Genomic DNA, 20,477 nt, shown 5'->3' with positions numbered 1-20,477 from the left:
TGTACTGACAGTTCTTTTTGAAGGTCTTAGTAGTACTGGTTGACAAGACTTCCCAGCCTTCTCCTCACCTTCAGTAGGAGTCCAGTCACTTCTGTGTTTCACAGTAGATACGTACACATGGGGTTTTCCTATTCTGGAGCACTGCCTGAAGCACACACTTGGCAGCTGTAGGTGCTGGAGGAAATACCGATGGCTGCTGCCTGCAGTGCTCTTGGGAGTCCCCTGTGTTCCCAAGATGTAGTTGGTCTAAGTTTCATGTCTTTGCTTATCATCTTTACTCGATACAGTGAGACCTATTTGCTTAGAGTAGAAGCCCTCTCTGTCCTGCGAAACTGCAAAACAGCCACTCTACTAAGCTTAAATTAATTCGCTGCTCTTCGTTACATCAGAGTTTAGCACAAGAAATACTGCTCCATGCAGTTCTATCACCAGAGAGGTGGTTGCGTTTTGGTGACTCCTGGAAACATGTAAGTTGTTTCATGCGCTTAGGGATGTAAGCAGAGACACAAAACATCTCTGGAGTACTAATACGGTCTGCAGTTAAGGTTGTCAGATTACAAGTTACTTGAATTTCTGTAATACAGGGAAATCTCATAAAGGAATGGCCAGTAAATTTTATGATTATGAAATTACTTGACTGACTGAAATAATTTTACATTCTGGCCTGTTACATATAGTCAGTTCACTTCTATTGGATAAATAAAATTTTCTATTAAAACAGTAATTGGGAGTTTTACACGGCTATGGGCTGCTGTATTTCTTTTAATTAGTCCTAGCAGGAAAATATTGCACAAGTGTAACTCAGCAAGATTGTACTCGCGTTCCTATTGAGAAGTGCTTTTGCAGTAGGGGGGCTCAGCAGTGGCGGGAGCTGGGAGGTGCCGAGCGCTGTGTGAAATGGCTCTGCCCGGGGGTGGCGGGGACTGTCGGTGCTGCAGGGGCGCAGCGCCGTGCCCGTGAGCCGCTGAGGTCCTCCAAAAAATTATTTCAATTTTCTGTGCAGCCAGGAAACTAAAACCGAAAACATCGATAATGACACAACGCTGTGTTAAGTGGCTGTATATGTTGTGTGTGTTTCAACATTGTTTTTGCAGTAAGCGGTAATTAGGTTACTTGAAAGTCCATTATAATATGTGTAAAGCTGGTTAGTTACTGCTTTGTTTGTGTATAAATTTTTTTTGCCAAATGGCCACAAACCAGATTGGATCAACTGGTGAGGGGTTACAAAAAATAACCGAAGGGGAGAAAAAAGCAGAATGCAGAGTCTATTTTTATTGAAAGTGTGTGTGTGTATATAAAAAATACAATAAATATGAAGTATTTTCATCAAAGAACTGTTGCTAGATTTTGTCTAGGATCTAGGTTGTTGGCTTTACCTTGCCAAAATACCGAAGCCAATAGCTTCCCCTTTTTACGTCCCCTTAGCAATCCCAAGCTTTTACTCTTTAGACATATGGTGGTTCCTGTTGGCTCAAAATCTGCTGTAGATACATTGTGTGTAAGCGGTGTGGAGCAGAGGAGGCAAAGCACCCTCTGACGTGAAGCACTTCCATGAATTGCTCGCACGTGTTTGGAGGAAAGACTGAGGCGTGAGGATTGGTTTCTTTGCAGAATCTTAATTTTGCTTCCTGTTGCCGTGATTCAGAAGAGCTGGGGAGTGTGGAGAACGTTGCTTCAGGTTGTAAATAGCCTCTCTGAGAGTCTGTTTCCAGTTAGCTAAGGAAAATCTTGGAAGAAAACTGTAACTGGTGTGCCTGACAGTGTGTGAGCACTCATTAAAGCATTCCATGTAAAGACACAAAAGAAAATGACTCTGTGGACACATGTTAATATGAAATAGTGAAATTTAATCACCGTATAAGGCAGGTAACAGTATTATACTAATGTTCTTTTGCCATATAATTAAAAGATGATTGTTCTATTAAAACGATATATGTGATGATAATAACTTGAGTATGTCTTTTGCCAAATCCATGTTAATTGATAGCACCAGTGCTGTGTGGGTCACACTTTAGGTTTATTTTTTGGATGCTCGATTTTTTTTTTTTGGGGGGGTCAAAAGTACTCAGAATATATAATAAAATTTGAAAAGAAACATAACCCTATTTCTGGTTTTACACACAATTGTTAAGTGAAGTCACTCATCTGTTTCAATGTTGACTAGGATTAAAATTAGGCATGAATATTTCAATGTGATATACTTCTGAGGAGTGATTTTTCTTTTCATGAATGAATTAATTGAAATGGAGAAGTTTTAAAGAGAGTACTGGATTAAGCTTTCAAGTGTTCTGTTTTATTTTGGCTGACAAAAAGCTTGACAAGCTTTTGGCCATGTCAGTGTTGTTTCTGTCTGGCTTGTTATATCAGGGTAAGGAAAATGCCTTACTATAAATACAGTGAAGCAGCGATCACGCACAGCATCATTTCTTCTGCTTCGAGATGGGAAATAGCTCTTTCTGCACTACATGCTAACTTACGTGTGATCCAGGTCACGGTGTGTTATTCTCTACAACTTGATTTTTGACAAAGGACTGGTTTTGTTCAGCGAGATACTTCACTTCTTAAACACTTTGTTAGAAAGTTTCTTTACGCTTGTAAAATCTGAAAGCAGGGAGTGCTTTTCAGGAAGCTCATGTGCAAATATAAATGGAATGTCATCAAACTTTTCAGGTTTGTGAACAAGTTTGAACAGGTTTTAGCTGGCGAACAGATTTTTGACTGTGCAAGAAAATCTTAGGTGAAGAATTACATTTAGTCCAAAGTTTAACTGTAGTATTCCTGTTAAATTCATGCTTTACTGTGCTGTCTTAATAACATGTTAAGTGGTGATTAAATATTTTTTTAATACAGAAAAGTAGACTAGCTGCTAGATGAAACTGCTTAAAGCATGCTGCTGGAGCTGCTCTTAATAATATTCACCACTGTTGGTTACAGATAATTTCTCTGGTTTACATGCAGTGTAAAATGTGTCATAAAGCTAGCTTATTTTCCTTTTGTGTGACAATAATGGTGCTTGATTTAGAACAAATTACAATATGCTATTGTAGTTGGAGAAGACTTAGTGAACTGTTGCAATCATTGATGTTAACTTTAGGTCTACTTTACTTCTCTCTTTTTGGGAAGATTAGATTATTAGATCTCATTTTCTAGTAGTCAAATTTTCCTATTATTTAGATGGAATCAGGCATTTAATTTATTCCTGTCTTTTTATTATAAAGGTAAATGTATGGTGTATAGGATTTTGAGGATCCTCAAGCTATTACATTTCAATGACAACTTTCTTGACCAAATCTTTTTTTTTTTTTTTTCTCCTCTCTTCTCACTGAACACAGTTACAGACATAGAGCTAAAGCGACTGAAAGATGCTTTCAAGAGAACTTGTGGACTCTCGTATTATATGACTCAACAGTGCTTCATCAGGGAAGTTCTTGGTGATGGAGTCCCTCCAAAAGTTGCTGAGGTAATCTGTGACCTTGCTTTTTTTGGGCGGGGCATACCTGGTCGATAACGTACACCTACAGATGTGCACACACAAGTATGCCTATGCAGATACAGAAGCCAATTTAATTTCTTTCTATTTTTCATACATTATCCCAATGTATGTTCTCTCTCGGAAGATAACGTTCCAGACGTGGATCATGGGTTGTCAGTGATATGTGCTTGACTGAGCTAGTGATTCCAACCCAACTAATAGGCTGTAGATGATTTTGAAGGAAACCTGAATGTCCAGATGTAGATTTGGAGAAGCAAAAGGTTGGGAAGTCTTATCACTGTGCATAGCCATTATAACAGAAGATCTTATTTACTCTGGAGCTTTCTTGCTTTGGTGTCTCTGAGATTCCACTGGGTTTTACTTTGTTTTCTAAAGTGCAGATTAATTGTAACAAGTTCTTAAAAATAGTTTTATTTATAATAAATACATAAATTAACTGAAAAATATCCAGAATCAAAATATGGTACATGGATATAAATATTGTGTGTATATATCTAAAGCAATAATAATACTGTCCTGCACATGTGCATGTTTGAAAATATTTTCTTTCATAGTGTTACCCCTGTCTTGAGAGAGAAATTAAAATATTGTTGATAGAGAAGAATAAGATTAGCCAGACCTTTCAAATGATATCTTACTCCATGTCCTTTTTAATCACAGCTGCTATTTCTGGTGTCTTCAGTGTTATTGACCTCACAGGCAGCGTACAAGTCTTCTACTTTTATTTAGATAATGTGGGTAGTAAAGTTTGCATTGCAAAAGGTTCGACACTATAATAGACTGTTACTTTTTTTCAAAGCTTAATCTTTTCTCCGTTATTTTTTCTGGTTTTCCTAAGTGTTGATAAAGCGGATGATATTATGTGCCTCTGATATAGTTGACAGTTTAATTTTGATGTGGGTATTCAAGCACTTAACAGGAAAAATTGCCATGTGTGTTAGCACTATCAAATCAAAAGGAAAATATATGATTTGCCCATAGCTTAAAACGTGTCTTCAGTATTAATTTCTGTCTATGTTGTCTGGATGTTTTGACTGTTAGTAGCCCATAAGATTAAACAAAAAAATCTATCCTACACTATATGATAGGTTTGAAATAATATAAAATGTTGAGGATTTTACATTATGCCAGTATTAAGGATTAAATTACTGATTTGGATCAGGTAAACTTTTGGTCACAAATAGAGACTCCAGGTTTTCAAATGTCTGCTGTCTACTTTCTACTTTATTTTTTCAAAACATGTCCTTAGGGACCCAGTTTTGGTGATGATTATCTTTTTTAACACTCATTACAGTTATATAGCAGTTCTTGGTTTCTAGTTGGTGAAATAAAATTATTGGAAGAATCATAATTGGTATTTGATGTCATCTCATCAAAACTGGCACATCAACATATCAAAATTCTAGCACAAATTGCTGTGTACTTCTAGTATTCGTATTCAGGTGATGAAGTTGTGTCTGTGAGCTTCAATACTGTAAATTTGGACAAAATTTGGATTTGATTCTGCTCATACTGTAAAGGGGTGCTTTGTAATTACTGTCTTCAGGAAGTGAAAGGCAGACAAAGTCATTAGGCAGCTAAAGCCTTGTTCTGAGTTTTCATCCTTTCAATCATAAAAATTGATAATTTTGAGCCTCAGATTGCTGGGCTGTCTTCTCTGCATGTTTTGAATAATAGTTTTTCATATCTGAGTAGTGATATGCTTTCAGGAATTCATTAAATTAAAAACACAGAGTTTTACAGCAGGGACATAAAACAGTGAAGTGAGGCCAGTGGAACTTTGGTCAAACAATTTGCATGATTTTCATGCACACGGAACACATTTTTTACATGTTCAGGATGGTAACGTTCTGAACTCTGAATGGAGTTGAAGATATTAAATTAAATTAAGAGATGTGCTGTGTCTGCATTGTTTTAACTGCAGAAAAGCTGATCAGGTCGTGAGATGTATGAACACAGCATTTATTTTTAAATCTAAGGAAATAGTGCAATTACTGTATGCAGCTGAGGGCACCTGGATAGAAAAAGTATTGTTCAGGGGAGGTGGAAGGATGGAATGCTGGTATTTCAAGACAGCTTTTTTAGTAGCTTGGTATTTTAGACTGAGGAGGGAAAGAATGTTGAGAAAGGACCTCCTAACTTCAGCCCATGCAGTCATTTAAATGACTAATTAGATTATACCTTCTGTGTATACCTACACATATTCTGACTGGTGAGGCAGTTTATACACAGCATTCTGTGATACTTACTAAGTAGTTAAGTGTCAGTGCATCTTTTTCTCCAAATGTAACTAACTGGTTAGCAAGCTGCAGTCCAAGTAATGCAAAGAGAAGAGGGAGGGTGCTAACAGAAATATGAAGGACATGTTGAGGGGGCTGCCAAAAGAACAAGAACACAGACTTCTCAAGGACTGAGAGAAAAAGGGGGGTCATAAGGATAAAATCAGGAAAGAATCCAAGAAATTCTATACTCTCTAGAGAAAAGAGCCAGAAGAATGCCTTGAGCATCCTCTCCTCCTCTTCTAGCAGGCTTACTAGAGCGTATGAGCACAGGGCCAGGGATTTGGACCTGAAGGGAACTGTTTGTATAGACTGAGCCATTTTGTTAACAGAAAAGAAACCATACCGTTATACTCTTCAGTCTTCCATGAAACATAACACGTCAGACTTAAATTTTGTAAAAAAATATGACTACGTATCATGTAATTATACTGAATTTCACATTCTGAAGTGTAAACTGCTATGATACTGTCTGGATGTGGCTATTTTGAGTAAAGCTGCAGCAGTATTAGGTAATTTTTGAAAATACAAAATTGTATCATATTTTGATGGTGCATCTTACTAGAAATTTTCCAAATGTAAAAAATTGTGGAGCTTTCTTCCTTAGAAATGCAAACTAATCTCTGTTATATAACTATTCAGTGTTTATAAACTCTTCCCAAAGAATGATTAAGCAGCTAAACTAAAAGGAATGCCAGCTGCCCATGGTTGTAATTACATATGTTAAATACTAATACATTGGACATTATCCATAGAATTTATTTTCTGTTTTTATATCATGTGTTTATATCAATGTATTATGTTGAAATAATATATAAATGCAATATTTGGCATTCAACTGATATAATAACTGACATGTACAAAGTTCAACAGAAGTGAGTGGAAAAACTCAGAAATGGGTATGAATTAGAAATATGCTTTCAGATGGATGAACGGACACCTTTATTCAAGGCAATTTATAGAATAGCTGTTCATAAAAAGTAAAAGCACAGAAAGGTTAAATTTGAGCGATGGAGAATGAAATATAAAGAAAAGATCATGTTTTAATAAAATTTGTGAAAGAAAAACTGATTTCGCATTTGTTTATTCATATATGTGTTTTGTCTTGGAAGTTCTGTTAATCTGAAATGTAAGAATTCTCTTTTGTGCTCTTTGTGGCGCTTTTTGATCAAAAATAGTTATATTAAGGCTTCAGCTATAGTGTTCAGTTGAGCTAACTGTATTTTTTAAAGAAGTAATGATTCCAAGGTAATATAAAGGTAAATTGCTCAGATATGCAGTGTAGCCTTGAAGGCATCTTGTGAAAACAGAATGATTAGACCTAGAAGGTGTGGAATTCAAATCTCTGCCATGACATTGTCCATGAGGCATATATAATCATTGTGTCCAAATAGAGCACAAATTTAGTTTTAATAATTTAGCCCTTCAACCAATTGTAAATGGATTAAACTTCAGTAATAAAAGAGGGTGATCTGAGCATCCTATGGGAAGTGAATGTATTTGGGTAGTGCTGTGTCTTATCGTGGAGTGAAACTGCAGGGTCTACATAATGTTTTCCATAGAATTAGATCCTTCTGTATTATCAGCCTCATTTACATTTACTTGCCTTCAGACATCTTTTAATAGTCTTAAATGGATGGCAATGAAAAGTGATAGCTTGATGGGTGGACAAGGAGAGGGTTTACTCAAGGTAACACATACAACTATATCGAGGTAAGTGTCTTCAGGGAATCTCTCCGCTTCAGCATTATGTCTGGTAATAACTGTAATATAGAGGTGAACAAAATTTTGGGTTTTTTTACTACCTTGTTGCCCTGTACTTCATCTGGAGCGCGTTCTGCAAATGAATTCTTCCTATTGCTGGAAAGACAATCCACACTTTGTTACACACAAAACATAAAGGGCAGTTGCAGTAGGAAATCTAATGTAGCTAGTCTGTCCTGCGTATTTCCTTTTCTTCTTTTTGCCGCCTCAGCGCTGTGTGGCTCAGTGAGATCTATCCAGTGCCCTTGACAGGCCCGTGGCTGGTTTTGTTTGGTCACTCCCAGTCCTGGCTTAATTTTCACTTGCGATGGAAGCCACACCTGAGAGAGTCGTTCACTCCATTTTGGTGACCTACCCTCCCCTTCCACCCTTTCCTTGCGCTTGAGGATTCTGGCTGCAGCACTGTGGCTGCTGTTACTGGAGCGGATAGAAACAATAGATAGAACTTCCTTCTTGTTCCACTTAGCCTCATGAACCTCTTGTAGAATCCTGACTCTTTTAGGCTCTGAGGTACTCGAGGAAACACAGATCTGTCTGAGCTTTGTCATTAGAAGTTTGAAGCTCATTTTTGAGCCTCACACCACTGTCCCAGAGAGACTCAAAGGAGACATATGCCCGCCTCTGCAGATGTGAAACTCAGCAGACATATAATATATTCTTTGGGAATTTTCAGCTGATTTCTTCTCTCTCTTTTTTTTTTTTTTTTTTTCAGTAGGAAAAACTACAGGTTCAAAGCCTCACAGTGATCGTATTGCACCTGTTTACAGAGGTTTCCTGTAACTGCTGTCAGTTTGTTTCCATCTTTACTCAGAACTGTCTCTGAAAAGCGTCAGAATACTGTCACTTTGTGATTTACAAGTAATTTATTATGAAACATTATTCTAAGTGATTAAACTAAGGAAGCTAGATTTTCTTTCATTAATAACAAATAGTGGTCAGCAGATGACCTCAAAAGCTGTTGTTTTTAACAATGCAGGAAGATTTTATTTTCTCTTGTGTTATTCATCTAGTTGTTTTAAGGTAAATAACTCTTTCTGTAATAAATTTTGTTACATTTTGCTTTATCAGTGTGAAAGGTGCAAATTCTTTTGAAGTACTTTACTGATTTCTTAGCTTACAGTTAGAAGAACAAATATTGATGGTTGGGAGGTATTTGGTAAAACAATTTCCTAGCATATAGGCCTGTATCAGTGAGATGGTAACTTGTTTGGATCTTATTTTGGGAGACAATGGCACTCACATTTTGCAAGGGGATTTCAGCCTGTTGAGAATTGGTTTCCTCCTTACTCCATTGTAATGTCGTGCTGTCTGACTCCTTGGAAGGGCACAACTGGTAATAGACTGTGCTTGTTTACACAGAATGTCCTACATGGTTATGACAGTGTAGAGAAGGTCTCTTCTAATATTTGAAACGTCATTTATGTAGTTACTGTGTACCAGTTTCACAGGCAGCGTAATCCTGGCTACTTATTCTCACCCTGAGGTCACCCACTTAGTGCTGGATTAGTGAAACCTGATAAGAGAAATGGTTAATTCAAACCCAAGTTGGTTCCCTGATCTCATTCATAGTCTTGCCACATGAATGCTTGTTTTGGCATAGATGTAGGAAGTGGAGTGTGGGTGGGAGTGAGTTGTTGGGGGTGGGAGAATGGTTAGCACTGGTTTAACCCAGCAATGAAACTACAGTGTTAAGTGAGGCAGAAGATGGAAAGTACTTTTTAAAAAAAAAAAAAAAAATTAACTTTAGGGTCTATGTGTCTGCAAAGAGACTGGCAAAATTCTAATCACTTAAATATAGGTTTGATTTATTTTTTAAAATCTGGTTTAGAATTATTCTCATGGTTTTTAAAAGATAAATTTATTATACTAGAGTGTTCACTGGATGCATCTAGTAGGTTTATGATCGTAATTCTGCTGTTTGTGGGAGGTCCTTGTACAGTGGTAGGTTTTATGCTGTAACAATTTTTATACTTCAAAACTGAAGTTCTAATTAATATGGGAATTTGTACACCTCTGTAGCGATACTGGTTTATGATGGGTTAAGAGCAGGTTCTTTTGATGTGTTTAAAACTTGTTGGGTAGATTCACAGGATGTCACACACTTAAGATCATGTTAGTGACATGAGTTTTTTCCAGATCGACTGATAGTCTAGAAGACGAGTGTTACTCCAGTTGCACATACCATCTCTCACTGCTGTTTTCTAATAACCTGTGAGTGTAAATGTTTCCTGATGGTTATGGTGGAAGTTTTTTAAAAAATTAAAAGCGTTTTAATTCTGTAGATTGGTGAATTTTTGTCTGTGGGCCCCAAGGTGTTATGACTTCTTTGGTAGGCTTGCAAAACAGGCTAAAATTTATTATGCAAGCATTTGTAGTTTCAAAGTGGAAAAAAAAAAAAAAACCAAACAAAACAAAACCAAACAACAAAACCAAACAGAGCTTAGGAGGTCAAAAAAAAGTTAAAAATGTTGCTTTAGCTGTTTAGAATTGTGTCTGGTTGTAGTTCGTGTGTTTAAAAACAAACAAAAGGCAGGGGAAAGGTTTACAGGTGTTGTAGTTAAGATCCATTGGTTTCATCCCATGCTTTACTAATGATTCCCTCTGCTCGGTGGATAATACACAAAATAGTGAATCTGTCCAAAATAATTATGAAGCTCTGCTGACCACTGAAGCCTGCTATTGCTATTTGGCTAAATTCTGGTATAAAGAATATACTTGAGGCTTTACCGGAGAAAAATGAAAAAGCAGTACATAACTGCATGTAGGCATCCTAGTTTTAGTATTGTTTATTTCGAATGTAATTCAGATGCAAGCAAAGAAAATACTATTTAAAATGTATACATCACTTTTCTTAATAGAAGTTGATCTCTGTTCCTTTATCTTTCCCTCTGAAAAAGTTAAATTTAAAAAACAAGTTCAGCAAATAAGTCTCCTATCCAAACCGTGATCAGTGACAAATCACTTTGTTCTGGTCTTTCACAGTAATAGTTCCTCATCAGCTAGATTTAATACTTTCTCTTTATGGTTAGATGCTCAGTGTGCTACCTATAAGAAAATCAAATTATAAGACATAGACATTGAAATAATTCTTTTATGTAAGAATAATTGATAAGTTCTGACTGCTTTAAATTCTAATACCTAATGCAGCTTTCTGTCTTGTGATACTGGTAAAGTACTGGTGCTTGTAGGAGTAGATTTGGGGTTAGAGGAGGAGTTTGTGTTTGAAGAGCAGTACAGCGTATGTATTTTCATTTGTGCTTTCCAGTATTAGAGGCAAGGTGAAGTAATATTTTGCAATAAACAAGTTGGTAATTCTCATTTACTAAAAGCAGTTGCTGTTAGTTCTGAAATGACTTATTTGCTTCACATCCTCTATATCAGTATTGAATCACCGTTAAGATGCTGTTGAGTAAGTTAAGCTGCAGTGTACAGACTTCTCGTGTGAAAGGTAAATGCTTCAGCCCTGCCGTTGGCCGCAGTGATCTGGGTACCTCCTCTATGGATCTTCGAGTAACTACTGAATAGAAATCTTGATTTCTAATGGTTTCTGTTGCAAGAAATATTTCAGTACTGTTGTTAGAGTGGGGTACTAAGCTGGAACATTCTAGCAAAAGTTGTAGTGTAAAGATGGTTGAGGTATAGTTGATGGAAAGGTTTTTGTGTGTGTGTGTGTCCCATCTTTTCAAAGCAGTAGTTTTTGATGGCTTACTGGAAATGCATCTCCTGTGATCGGGGCAATGAAACACTTGATGTTCCAACAACCTCTTGATGGCTTTGAGACTATCAAAGCCTAGTCTGGAGGAGATTTCATCTTCATTACCTTGATAAAAACGTCTGGGGAAATAGCAGCAGTGAGCAAGCAAGCAGCTGTCTTCATTGGAGGATTCTAACGTATTTTTTTATAATGCTGTTCATGAAAAGTACCTGTGTTTCACTAAATAAAAGACTGTGGAAAGGCTATTTTATAGGTACTGGAAGAGCTACAAAAATGTAACAGAATTAGTATGAGAAGTGTGTTCAGGTGAATGTGCGATGACTAGCCTAAAGCCACATAAAATGGAGCCTTGGTGTAAATTGTTGCTTTTAGTTCTGACATCTCTGTTCTCCCTGTTAACTTTTTGGTTAACTTACCTGTTTTATTTTCTAGGTTATCTACTGTTCATTTGGAGGAATATCCAAAGGGCTGCACTTCAATAACTTGATAGTTGGATTAGTTCTACTTACAAGAGGCAGAGAGGAAGAGAAGACAAAATGTAAGTAATGTGACTTAGAACAATAACAACAGGGTAGTGGATAGTGAGTGTAAAATACACTTATGTAAAGGAAACATAAATTGTGATATAAATCCATATTTTTATATGTAACCAGGGCATACATTTGCCAATAAAGACGTTATTTTTTTTTATACATTTTTAGCTGTGTATTTTAAAATTCAGTGCACTTTTGTTTTCTATACTCACCAAAATTAAGTATTTGGTAAGTCATCATGACTGTAAATGTTAGGATCCTACAGAAAGACTGTTGATCACTGTATGTGGGCAGAGGAGGGAGGACGGCATTGATATTTTTCAAAACAAATGAAAGCATCTGCCTACTGACTTCTGTTGTTTTGTCTTCCATGTTAATCTGACTTGATAGTATTTATTTTACTTTTGATTAGTGGGCAATGGTAAAAGAAAAAGGCAATACTTCTTGACCTAAACCTTGTTGAGCTATATTGAAATTGAATCAACCTGAGTTTTTAGTCCTTCAGTTGTTGCACGGCCTTTGGCATTCTCAGCCAGTTGTAAACTTAATATTTGAAAAATGTAACAACCGTAGTTGCTTAAATATGTCTCTACTTCCTCAGACATTTTCAGTCTCTTTTCTAATGAATCTGGGAGTTATGTTGTCCGTGAAGAGATGGAGAAGATGCTGCATGTGGTTGATGGGAAAGTCCCAGAGTCACTCAAGAAATGTTTCTCTGAGGTATTTCAGACAGGTTTTATCCTATTGCATTTACCAAAAAGTGAAAATACATTGGGTAGTTTGTTTTTCTCTGACATATACATGCTCGTGCATGTATGGAACAAAATGACCTTGTTTAAATTGGGTAGAAGCTTGTAGTTTATGTTGTAATATTACAAGTAATTTGTATTGATGTGAATAGCAGTTTGGTATATAAATGTAGGCTTCTCCATGCTGCTTTACTTACTGTGCTAATTTGAAAGATGTAATTTCCCAAGGGTAATCATGTTATCAAGTAAATTTAAATACTAATATTGCTAGTGGTAATTTATTCATTAGTGTGGACATTTTATTGCAATCAGGGAAGAAATCTAGAACAGAGATCTGAGAGGAGAAAGAAAATCTGCATCCTGGATTTAAAAATGCCCATCAGCAGTGATTGCTTAAAAATAATAGTTTTATAGTATTACTTTTGTCTCACTGTGTCTGCCAGGAACTACAACATTTATTTATGCTTTAGGCTGTTTGAGAGATGTAATCTTTATGAAGTTTGCTGAAGTCTTCCTCTAAAACAGGCAATCGTTACTTCTAAATCTTCACAGATAATTCTTTGGCAGTAGTGATCCTGAATTGTCAGGTTTTTGTGCTTTGGCTGCTTCATTTGTTACCAGAGGACTATAGACCAGCAAAATCTAGTCATCATTATACATTCCACTGAAAAACTGATTGACTAGAAGCTTTATTTGTGGATATCACGTTACTTAATTATCTTAAATGTTATTGTACTGTATTAAAGATAACTTTGGTTATGGACATTGGCTGAGGCAGACTCACTTAATCTAGTGATGGTATCATGTTGGCTTTGTAAGCAATGATTACATTCTTCATTCTTGGCTGGAATCATAAATCTTATGTATACTGCAATCCAGTTTCTGGAGCTGACCCAGTTCAGTATTTCCTATTTATAATTTCCTATCAATATGGTGTGATGAATTATACCCTAAAAGCTAATTGCACACTGTCCAAGAAATCCAGAAATACTTCATGAAGACTTGCAGGAAGAGAAGTATCAATCTGGCTACCCTACCATTTTCCTGTTCAAGAAAACGCTGTATATTGATTTTTCTTTTAAAATGAAAATAGTGTAATAACCCACTCAGCAGGATTTACTGGCCTGTTAATCATACTAGGTCATTGCTGGAGAGTGAGAAAGTTTAATGTTCCTGCTGTGGGCCTTCCTTCCTGCCGTATGGCGGATGAGTTTATGCTTTCAAGGATGATGTTTATAGGTACTTCTATTCATCAGAATTATTGCATGTACTCATCTAGAAGTATAAGCTTTAAAACACATCTGAGATTTTCTCACTCTTGTTTCTGAAATACAGGAAACAAATTCAGTGATACCTGTATTGCTCTAGTTGCTCAAGTTCCACCATGGCTCAGCTGTAAACTTTACTTGCTTCAAATGCTTTTTTCCCCCCTGTCCACAGTTTTCCTGTCCATCGTCTTTCCCGTCCTTCCTCTAGTCAGCTGGAACAATGCAGAGCCTTAGTGAAACATGGCACAGCTCTTGCTGCGTTTACAGAAAGCAGTGCAAAAAGTAGAGAGAAAGTTGAGTGGAATAGGTAGTAAGAAGATGAGCTTGTCTCTGATCCAAACTGTTAAGAGAAATTAAAAAAAAAAAATTGTGGGCTGCTTTTTTCTTCTCTGTTAATTTGGCAGTACAATATTATTTTTTTTTTTTGTGTAAGCAAGTGGTTCCATAATGGGTTAAGTCCTGCAAAGTCCACGTTGTTGAGTCACTCTATTCCTGACTGTCATTCATTCCTCCTACCTTTGTGCCAGCTCAGGTATTTATATGATGCCTTGATGAACTGGATTGGAAAACTGACCTGGCTGAGAAGTAAGCCCTTTTTCTGTAGCTCCTAATCCTGCAGGTTATTTTTCAGCTCAATCTGTTTTGCCACATGACTGCACTGATGTGATTGTGGTCACAAAAGAGAGGGGATGAAGGATCAGAAACGGTGTTGGTAAGAGGAAGGTTAAGACTGTGCTGTCAGTCAGTGGTGTGGATATATACAGATTAAACTGCTGATGGAATAGCAATGCAGCATCTTGACTTCCCTGAATTATAATCATGGGGAAGCCTATGACAGTAGCTGTAAGTATTGGGGTATTTCTGCATGTATTTGTTGGAGACGTATGTAACACACATTAGTCTAGGGAAAATAGACATAAAAAGAGTGGCTGTCTGGAACCAGAAATAATCCATTACAATTGGAATATGAAGCAAATGTTTTAGCAGTGATGGTGATTAACCATTTGAGCAACCTGGCAAAGGAAGCAGTGGATTTTCAGTTTTCTGCAGTTGGCAGTTGCAGATAGTCCATGGCCAAATGCAAATCATTGGGTTCTGTAAAGGTGTAATTCAGTGAAGTTTAATGGTCTGTGGTATTAGGGAAGTTAAAATAACCAATGACTTGAAACCTCTTTCACTTTGCAGACCCCTGTTTATTTCCCATGCTGTTTAGGGTCTCCATATAATGAGTGTGTTTACTGATAATAGGTTTGCTTTTATTTTAGTTAGCTTTGTAGGTCCTGTAGAAATTAGTCTGCTGATCCCTATGGCTTCGTGGTCACAGCTTGGAAACCATTCAACTAAATGGTTTAAACAGACTCTCCAGCATTTAAACTCTGTGAATCTATAGTTTTTATGTATTCCTGACCGCACAGTTCCATGAGACATCCTATGGGAGAGACTGAATTGGGAGATACTGTGAATGTCATGTTTGCATGTGTGCTCCAAAGTGGGTTTTGGTCAATAGAAGCAAAAAATCGACATGCTACTGCACTGATGAATCATGCTATTAGTTGTTCACAAATCTAATTTTTCTGTGTTAAGTGTTTATATACTTGCATAGATATAACAGAATGTTTATGATTTTGTAGCACCTGTTATTTGGCACATAAGAGCTTTTATCTATCATAATAAATTTAAATTAAAAATAATCTCTGTTATTTAGAGTTGTAAGTAACCATTTTTCTTCTAATCCCTTTAACCTGAGGTTCAGAGTAAATTACTTTCCAAAGGCCACATTGAGTAGGTGGTTGAAATGCAGAGAGAGCTGAGGAGTCCAATTTCCCTCCCAGTGCTGTATTTCAGAATAAAATGGAAAAACAGGCATGGCTCCAAAGAAAAAAAATATTTTAGTGCTTATTTTTATAGATTGTCCCAATTCTTGTTCATACAGCTGGACGGTTCCTGTTCACTGGTACTGAGAAAGCAGAGAAAAACAGCTCACATATTCTTGTGTTTCTTACAGGGTGAAAAGGTAAACTATGAGAAGTTCAGGGTTTGGCTGTTGCACAACAAAGATGCTTTCACGTTCTCCCGCTGGCTGCTGTCTGGAGGTGTGTATGTGACACTCACTGATGATAGTGATACCCCCACCTTCTACCAGACCCTGGCTGGAGTCACACACTGTAAGTAAATGATGCTTGTTATTATGCACATTTTTAAAAACTGTTTCAGAGTTCACAGACATAAACTGTTGCCTTGCCATAGTTGTTCGTTAAGTCTCACTACTCTGATGAGATACATACAGTTCTATTCAGTGAGATAAATTTCTTCTCCGTGCTAATTTGTTATCTGCTTTTTGTGCTGTGACATGTAAAACATTGTTCTGTACAAGGACACTGTGGGTCATTATTTTTAAGAGACGACGATACTGAGATTACAACGCTTCTCATGGTAGAAATTTGCTACCGAGCAAATTAAAAAAGTAAAAAGGAAAATATCTTCTCTTTGACCAATACGTTTATCTAAAGTAACTTGACATTAATACTGGTTTTGTACTTGGTCTTTCAGATAGAGTGGATCGTAAAACTATTCAGACAGTTCTGAAAATAATGCTTGTTTCAAAAATAAGTATTACCTCTTATTTTGCTTTCTGCAGTACAATAAGTAATATTCCTGGCATGTGATATAGTCAGGGAACTAAATTAACTAAAGAAAAGACTTCTCAGGATTTGACCCCAAGGAACAAGTGCTTCCTTATGTCTATGTTAACGTAAAAGAAGAAACAGCTGTTTTTTAAATTAAATGTAAAAACAAAAAGCTGATAAATTATACTTGAGGTGGAAGTGTAATGTAAGCATACATTTTACAATAAAGGGACTTTGGTATCCCTAGGAGAAGGGTGTTTGCTATTGATATGTCAGTGATTTGAGCAATCTTGTTGTGCTTTATGTCCTCACATAGATTTTCTTTGTTGGTGTCAGCATGGCATTTAATCTCTTTAATGGGTGGGTTACTTGAATAAAGCACTATACAGTTTTTTCTCTTGGTTTTAAATATGAGTATTGAAATTCTGTTCTGACCATCTGAAATGAAGATGCATAATAAAATTAGAAGTTTATAGACAGGTAGTTTATTTGAATTACATGAGAGACTGCAGCAGACATTGAGGTTACAGAAGACCACTAAATACTCTGAGGTCTAAGAGACAATGTAGAGAAAGAGGTATGCTAAAAGAAAAAAACCCAAGCCCTCTTTGAATTTTCTAGACTTCAGCCCTGGGAAAAATCTCTCAAGCTGTATCAAATTGAGATCTGCCATGCCTCCAAGCTTGTCAAGACTTCTTTGCCCTCAGTGTTCAAAGAAAGCTTTACCCCAGGCCTCTGGATATTACCTCAGAGCTTTACACTGATTTTTTTTTCATTGAAATTGAAACTTTTTCTGAACAGTCTGTATCGTGCTTTTTGCAGAAAGCTTATTTATACTGAAACTGAGGTTTATAATTATAAATTTTAATTTTTAAGAGCCTCTGTTTAATGGATTTTAATTCATACTGAATGTTGTTCTCACTTCTTCTGTTTTTGATAGACCTGTCACTGTTAACATCTTGCAGCCGGGCCGTCAACTGTGTTCTCAGCTATTTCAGATGTGAAAAATAAATGATTCAATAAATAAATGAACTTTAGACTGAAGAGCATAATATTCTGCTTTAGTCAACACACACCTGTGTTCTTGTATCAAGAGGAAAGCCTGCCTTTCTTCAACTTACAGGCCAAGAGATTTATTCAGTTTTAGATAGAGAATTAGAGAAAGACCGAAGTGCTATAATTAAAAACTAAATTAAGGAGACTGGATGAGAAGCATATGAGAAAAAAATGAATGAGGTCAAAATCTGTTCTGATTCTTGGAAAAATATTGTTCAGGTGGTTCCATGCCATATTTGTTTCTACTGTACTAGTTACTTTTTTTTTCTTTTCATTTTGTAGAGAGTGTATTTTCATCTTCTCATCTAAAATTTCCCAGCCTTTGTCTTAACAAAATCCCAGTTACTTAATCAGTCTCTATCAAATCCAATTGCTTCAAGTATCTCAGTTTACATTTGAGCCTTTTTGATTGCAGGGACCTATCAACTAATCACGGTGTCTCTGCTACCATTTCAGCCTCGTAATCCTTTCCCAAGCATGCCTTCCGCAGGAGCGTAGTCTGTTTTCCATTTAATGACTACTGTCCCCTCTACCTTCCAGTTACCTCTTGGACATCTTCAGCTGTACAGTCTGGAGTCTTGCTTAATTGCTTTTACACATACTGACTCCTTCATGAAGCAACTGTCTTGCTCTTTATTTAAATTTTCATGGCAGACTCGGTGATCCTGCCTCAGCGCAGCCATCATCTTTGTTGAAAATGTCAGTCCTGAAATCAGCTCACTCTGCCTCTTAGCTGTATCTTGTAATTCCTCATATTTCAAGGTTAGAAGTTCAAGTAATATTCCTTTATTTGGTTTTAATCTGTGATCAAGTTGGTTTATAATAATTTCATAACAGTCCTGTATATTGTGGCATCTGATACTGTAAACTGAATTACAGAAGGGAGTGCTTAATCTTCTTTCTTTCCTAGGAAACGTGCATGCGTGGTTGCTCTTATACCTGTGCTAGTTCATATGGTTACGTGTTCTGTTGGAGAAGTTACCAGATTTTTAAAGCCTCCTGAAATGTGTTTGCAGAGTTTTGGGTCTTTGCTGGGTCTTTCAACACAACCTATGTTCTCATAGGGAAAAAAATTTAACTTCTGAAAAAAAATACTAATTTCTGTTGCTATATGTTACATTAGACTACTGGGAGATTCAGGTTTTTCTAGTAGTTGGTGGTGATCTCTGTTTCTTTAACGACACCTTACTTTTATAAGCCATTGGCTGAGAGTAATGAAGGTAGAACTGAGTGAAAAAATATTTTTTCCACTGTTAGAATTAAAAAGCTGAAATAAAATATTTGGGTGTGTTTAAAGTGGGTACTGAATCTTCAAGAGCATGTCAGATTTGGGGTCAGGCTTTTCACTGTATTCCAGGAAACTATGGAGCTTGCATGTATTTTTGAATCAGTCAAATGTTTCAAACTGCATACTGTCCACAGGCTCAGTATACTTCAGCAGATTTGGAAAGGTCCTATGACAGTGATGTTTGGACTTCTAGAAGAAATTTAATTTTAGTGTATTTTTGTTAATTTTCCAGTTAAATGTTGTAATAAGAAAACTAGCAAGTAGTTATGATGTCTGCAGGCTCTTACCTTTCAAATGACAGATACGGAAAACTGACAGGAATTTAAGATAGTAGTAAGAGGATGAACTGGTGAACTAACCAGCCTCCCCCAGGTCTGGACAAATACTTTCTTTATAATGTATCCGATGATTTCCCTTGTGAGTTGAGACAGTATAGGAATCTCATACAACAGATGCAAAAGTAGAGAAAATGTAAGTGCTTGAGCACTTGGAAGTAATTGCAGTAAAGTATGAATTCTTGGGGCCTTGCTGTTTTGTTTTTTTAAGTTTAATAATTGCAGTCTAATCAGGTCAGTCTATAGAATAAGAAATTTAGTACAGAAGTATTCTTAACACAGCTGAACAGGTAAAACAGGAAGAGCTGTTAGGACAGTTCCTTTTCTCTAAAGGAAGTCTTGTTCTTAATACTTTTACCTAGGATAATGGTTGCCTTCTGGGAGAACAAATATGAAATAATATTTAGTAAACCCAGGCAAACACTGTTGTTTAGCAAATACAGTGAAAGAGTGAAAGGTTTTTAAATTGCTTCTACGGTAGAATGAAAACTGATTTGTGGAACTTGCTAGTGCGGTGCTGAATTTCTGACCTGGCTGCTGGAGCGGGGCTGAGCCGCAGCACACCACCCTCTCCTGGCTCGGGCTCCAGGGCCTCCTGCCCAGCCTTCCCTCCTCGCACCGGGCGCTTCCGTCAAACGTCCTGAATACTATGTCAGAGACATGAAAAATCGCAGTGATAAAAATAGTGGAAGTTATTAACATTGATTTAGAAACAGACAGCGAACATTTTATTGCAAAGCATCAGCGACTCCATTTAAATTTGCCTAATGAGCCAAGCTATCAGGGAAACAAAGACATTCTCATTTTTAATTTGTAAATAACATTTATTTTGGTATGCAGATGACTTTAATTGTATTTCTTAACACATAATTAGAAATGAAATTTTAAAGTTACAGGAAGTTGCACACACTTGCTGCTTTTAATCAAATTTTGTTCCATTTCACTTAAATCATAAATATGAATCATTTCATTTGAAACCTACTAAAATAACTTAAGTTTCTCTTGGACCTTTGTTCCTAAAAACCAGTTTCAGGGATCTGAGTCTCCTACAGCTGAATACTGACTAACTAGCAGTAGTTTGGATTGTCTCAGTTTTGTAGTATGATCGGCTACCTTTTGGTTATTTTTTAAAATTTAATAAAAAAACCATTGTATTGAATAGCACTGCAGTGGAGCTTGTAAATCAAAGATTAATTCTGTCAGGGACTACTACTAATGCTAAAATTCTCTGTAGGGGCGTATTCCCCCAAGTCATTATACATCCTTAATAATTACAAATTAAACACCTAATCTTCTCTGGTACTCGACGTCCAAATGCAGTAATTCAGTAATACAACAATTCTCAGCCACTGGAGGATGTAATTTGGTCG

The 20,477-nt window shown here is 36.6% G+C and overlaps 1 protein-coding gene across 3 annotated transcripts in view; it reads left to right on the top strand.

The window, feature by feature from the left end:
• The window catches only part of USP32 (ubiquitin specific peptidase 32), an 80,988-nt gene that overhangs the window by 19,298 nt on the left and 41,213 nt on the right, over positions 1-20,477 (top strand). For all 3 annotated transcript variants that reach the window (XM_042791486.1, XM_042791485.1, XM_042791484.1), the window contains exons 2-5: positions 3,333-3,460; positions 11,684-11,789; positions 12,386-12,504; positions 15,807-15,966. In XM_042791486.1, coding sequence (XP_042647420.1) covers positions 3,333-3,460; positions 11,684-11,789; positions 12,386-12,504; positions 15,807-15,966 — 513 coding nt within the window. The remainder of the gene's footprint in view (positions 1-3,332; positions 3,461-11,683; positions 11,790-12,385; positions 12,505-15,806; positions 15,967-20,477) is intronic.

Source organism: Tyto alba, unplaced genomic scaffold, assembly GCF_018691265.1.
Source record: "Tyto alba isolate M040663 unplaced genomic scaffold, T.alba_DEE_v4.0 Super-Scaffold_19, whole genome shotgun sequence".
Lineage (NCBI taxonomy): Eukaryota > Metazoa > Chordata > Aves > Strigiformes > Tytonidae > Tyto > Tyto alba.
Note: the sequence above shows the minus strand (reverse complement) of the source record. Positions and strands in the feature narration are given on the sequence as shown.